The 4,576-nt window shown below is 54.3% G+C and overlaps 1 protein-coding gene across 2 annotated transcripts; it reads left to right on the top strand.

The window, feature by feature from the left end:
• The first annotated feature begins 359 nt into the window (after window positions 1–359).
• On the top strand, window positions 360–2,356 carry MYF6 (myogenic factor 6). Of its 2 annotated transcripts, none has more exons than XM_068936396.1 (3): window positions 360–1,072; window positions 1,346–1,436; window positions 1,689–2,335. In XM_068936396.1, exons 1-3 carry the CDS (start codon window positions 554–556, stop codon window positions 1,805–1,807), a joined length of 729 nt encoding a protein of 242 aa, XP_068792497.1. In that variant the 5' UTR covers window positions 360–553; the 3' UTR covers window positions 1,808–2,335. The 2 variants fall into 2 exon arrangements, with proteins under 2 accessions (XP_068792497.1, XP_068792490.1); XM_068936389.1 differs by having other exon boundaries at window positions 465–1,072; window positions 1,686–2,356.
• The last annotated feature ends 2,220 nt before the right edge of the window (window positions 2,357–4,576 follow it).

Below are 4,576 nucleotides of genomic sequence, written 5' to 3' on the forward strand. Positions count from 1 at the left end.
CTTAGCACTGGGACAAGGAGCGTGCGGGGTGTGTGCATGTGTGTGTGTGTGTGTGTGTGTGTGTGCGTGTGTGTGTGTGCGTGCGTGCGTGTGTGCGAGCGGGGCCGTGGCCGGGCTGGGGTGGGCTGGGGGAGGGTTCAGTCACAGCCCCGTGCCTTTGTCCTCTAGCCGTGCCCGCTCCACCACAGCTCTCCTCACCCCCACCTCGCACCCGTCTGCTCCAGCCTGAGCTCATGAGCTTTTGGTGGGGGAGGGGGGTTATTTTTCGTTTGTTTTCCTTTTTTTTTTTTTTACATTTGTTCCCCTCCCTTCCTGCTCCCCCCCCCCTCTAAATAGGAGATGTTCTCAGGACAGCGCCCAGGAGACTGGTTGGAATCAGATTTGGAGGGTGATGCACCGCGACAGCTAAAAGTTGGATAGGGTTTCAGCAGCTCCTATATAAAGCAGGGGGGACTTATGTCACTGCACTAATTAAATTCCATCTGGGTTGTTCCTCGGGGTGTTTTTGAGCCTGCCACCCAACTCAAGCAGGCAGAGAGGCCGAGGGGACAGCATGATGATGGACCTTTTTGAAACTGGCTCCTATTTCTTCTACTTGGACGGGGAGAATGGAGCCCTGCAGCAGCTGGAGATGGCAGAGGGCTCCCCCCTGTACCCGGGCAGCGAGGGCACCTTGTCCCCCTGTCAGGACCAAATGCCACCAGAGGCCGGCAGTGACAGCAGCGGAGAGGAGCATGTGCTGGCACCCCCGGGACTACAACCCCCTCACTGCCCCGGCCAGTGTTTGATCTGGGCTTGTAAAACTTGCAAGAGAAAGTCGGCCCCCACGGACAGGAGGAAAGCAGCCACCCTGCGGGAGAGGAGGAGGCTGAAGAAGATCAACGAAGCCTTCGAGGCTCTGAAAAGGCGGACTGTGGCGAACCCCAACCAGAGGCTGCCCAAGGTGGAGATCCTGAGGAGCGCCATCAGCTACATCGAGCGGCTGCAGGACCTCTTGCACAGGCTGGATCAGCAGGAGAAAATGCAGGAGATTGGGGGCGACCCCTTCAGCTTCAGCCCCAAGCAGGGAAATGTAAGCGCTGCCGGCTGGTTCCTCCCGCCGCCCTGACATCCAGCCGCGGCACCGCCGTCCCCTAACCCCCTCCCCTCGTCCTTAACACGGCCCCTGCGCCAGCCCGGGCTGCCGGGCAGACTAGCAGGCACGAAAGGGGCTCCTCGAAGACGGTGCTGCGAGCTGCTCGGCTCTCCAGCGGGCAGCCGCGACCCACTTGTCTAACACATGTCGTCTCCCTGTGTCTCTCCCTGCCCCGCTCCCTCCCCCCCCAACCCGCTGTGTTTACTTCAGATCCCCAGCTCAGACTTCCTGAGCACCTGCAGCTCCGAGTGGCAAAACGTTTCCGATCATTCCCGAGTGCTAGGAGTCAGCCCCAAAGAAGGTAACTCGCACAAACGCCGTCTCCGAGCCCAGCCGGCGCCCGAGCTGGCTAACGGCCGCCGGCGCCCGCCGCCCCCGCCCTCGCGCGCGCCGCGCCGTTACCCCCAACGGTCACAGCCCCTAACGGTCGCGGGCGGCTTCGGTCTCTCACCCTGCGGCGCTCCCGCTCTCCTGCCGGCTCCGCGCACCCGGAGAGGTGTCTAGCGAGGAGGAACCGTTTGCTCCGTAAACTCTTATTTTTCTTATTAAGCAGGGGGCTCCATCGTCGAGTCGTCGGCTTCCAGCAGCCTTCGCTGTCTCTCTTCCATAGTGGACAGTATCTCTTCCGACGAGCCCAAACTACCCAGCGTGGAGGAAGTGGTGGAGAAATAAATCCAGTCGGTCTGGTAGTATATTTAACGGAGAAGGAGCCCTCCCCTCCCCAACCTAAATAATGAATTAAGTTAATATAGTGGAAAGCCCAGGCAGGGGCCTTGTTAAGGTCGAGTCAAGGCACACTTTCCCCAAAGAAAATGGCCCTCACCGACTCGAACCATACAGACTTTTCCCCCTTTTCTTTCCCCTCTTTTTCTTTTTCCTGAGTTTTGTTTTCTCTAAACTTCATTGCATAGACCACCCCTCCTCCCTTTTTTATTTAAGATACTTACTTGTGTAGCGGTGATCCGCTTTGTCTGATTCTCACCGAAAAGTTCATTCCTATCTGAGTGAAGCTGTTGGTTGCATTTCGTGTTAGCCCGTATTTAAAGAGTTCCCGCCTCGTTTCATTTCTGTAAATAATTTTAGTACTGTCTTTTCTTTTGTAAACATGACAAATATATATTTAAATGATGGAATGTGATATTGTATATAAGAACAGACGGATTTCTTGGATTGTAAAATAAAGCTCTTTGTGTTACAGTGTTTCTCCCCCTCCCCGTAATTAAATAATAACCCGATCCTGGAGTTAAAATCTGCCACTGACTTCAGCGAGATCAAGCCCCGAAGATTCAGACCTTATGTAGCCGAGGCACAAAGCTGTGTGACTGGGAGGCTGCACTCAGGACAGATTTTCCTTCGTTTCCTCCTCTGGGGAGTGCCTCTCCTTGCCTAGGACCGCACCCTGCCCTGTTTTTCCCCCAGGAAGCAGGGCAGGCGTTTGGGGAGTGGTGGGGGGGTGCCCGGGAAGGAGCTGTGCACCCGCGGCGCCGGGGCGAGCGCCTGGAGGCGCGCTGCGCTCCGCGGGCCGTTTCCCTGCGGTGCTTGGTGAAACGCGCCTCCGCGCCGCGGACGGCTTTATTATTGCTCCCCTCAAACGTCCGACAACGCCACTTGCTTAGCTCGCCAGGACGCTTCTCCCGCCTTGTCCAGAGCTTTATTTTATCTGATCTGCACATGCTGCAGGGGAAAGGGGAAAGCCCAAGCACAGCCCCAGTCCTTGAGAAGCGGCTCGGCCTCCCGGGTTTTAATTTATCGCCTTCCCTCTGATCTTCTCAGCGCGTCTCACCTTTTCCTTTCGGCGCCGGAGGACTTGAACCCAGGCCCTGTCTGCAGCACAATTTATAGGCCTGCTACCTTAATGGGGCAGCGAAAGGCTCTGACAGGAGCCAGCTCCCTTGGGGGCTGGAGGGCTGTGACTTCTTCCGAGGAAAGGTAACTCCCCTTGACTTCCCTGAGCCTGAGGGAAAAGAGAACGGGGTCCCTCAGGGAGGAAAGAGTTAAGTGGCCGAAAGGGGGGTGGGGTGGGGGGCCCAACATATGAAGCCTTTCACTCAGTGATGTAAAAAAACACAAGGCTCTCTGAGGATGGTGGAGCGGGAGCTACGCACAGTCAGAACTTTACGGCTTGTAACAGATTGTTTATAATCCCAGGAAGGGGCGACCACCAGGAACTAACACACTCTTCGTTACACACACACACACACACACACGGGGGCTCTCCAGACGAGCTGACAAAAGCAAAGGGCTGCTACTTTAAATCTGCCCGTGGGCGCTCTCCTGGTCAACTTTAACCCTTGATTTATTTTTTGTTTTTGTTTTTTGAAGGGTCACAGCCACGTTTCTGGAAGGTCTCACCCTTCTCGGCCGGCACTGGCACGGGTACGTCTGTCGGAAAGGGAAGCTCTTGAAAGAGACCTTCCTTGAGCTGTCTCTCTCGCGGTGCCGTCCTTTCGCCCTTCTCGTGCGCCGTGGCCCGCTTGGTTTTTAAACCGGTTAAGTAATTGTTCTAACTGCTCTCTGCTGGGATATTCTGTTGTAAGGACTAATTGCGGCGACATAGTGTGATGGGCATGTAGCGAGAGGACGTGGAGACAGTTTTTCCCCCTTTTCTGGCTTGAAATAAACCCTTTTCCTTAGGGCACCCGCGGGCTATTCGGAAAGCGGCGCTTCGGGGAACTCCGATTTTTGCATGCAATCTCTGAATTTTGGCGAAAGAGCGAAGCTGTTATCAAGGAGAGGCTTCTGTAATCAAGGGGTTTGATTAGGAATGGAAAATTTCGAATCGGTTTCGTAGCCGATCGCCTTCCTTAATAACTTGTTTCGATTCTCACTCGATTAAGGAGAAGGGCTACCATACAGTTCACTACGTCTCGGGCAAAATCCCACTGAAAGAAAACCCGTAGGATCCACTTTCCACAGCAAGAACTGTGTTGAAGCACCTTCGAAAATACAGTATCACGCAAACACCCCGCCTGCTGTTAGATTTATCCTCATGCGGGCAATTAACCTCAACAAACTGCCCCGTCGTCCCGGTCGGACCCCCACGGCAGCGTCGCCCTCAGCAGCAGAGTAACTTGAGCGATTGTTTGGAGTAAGTTTGACTAACGAAGGTTTTTCATTAAATAAAGAAAATACCTCCCGAAGAGACTCTCCGTGACCCCCGCGGCTGCGGCCGACATGCCGAGCTTCCCAGCGAAGGTCCTCACTGTGTTTGCAGTTAAAATGTTTGTGTTTGATATTAATAACGATAATCTTTACCTAAGCCCAAAGCCAAAGCAAACAGGGCCCTGAAATCACACAATCAAAGGATAATAACTGGGTAAGGACAAGAGGTTTGTGATTTAATCCAGTTTTTTTCCAGAAGGGCCACGAACAAAGTTATCAAACTTTAGATGAATACAAAAACGTTCCCCCCCACACCCCCTTCTCTCTGCAGTGTATTTA

This window comes from Struthio camelus, chromosome 1 (genome assembly GCF_040807025.1).
Source record: "Struthio camelus isolate bStrCam1 chromosome 1, bStrCam1.hap1, whole genome shotgun sequence".
NCBI lineage: Eukaryota > Metazoa > Chordata > Aves > Struthioniformes > Struthionidae > Struthio > Struthio camelus.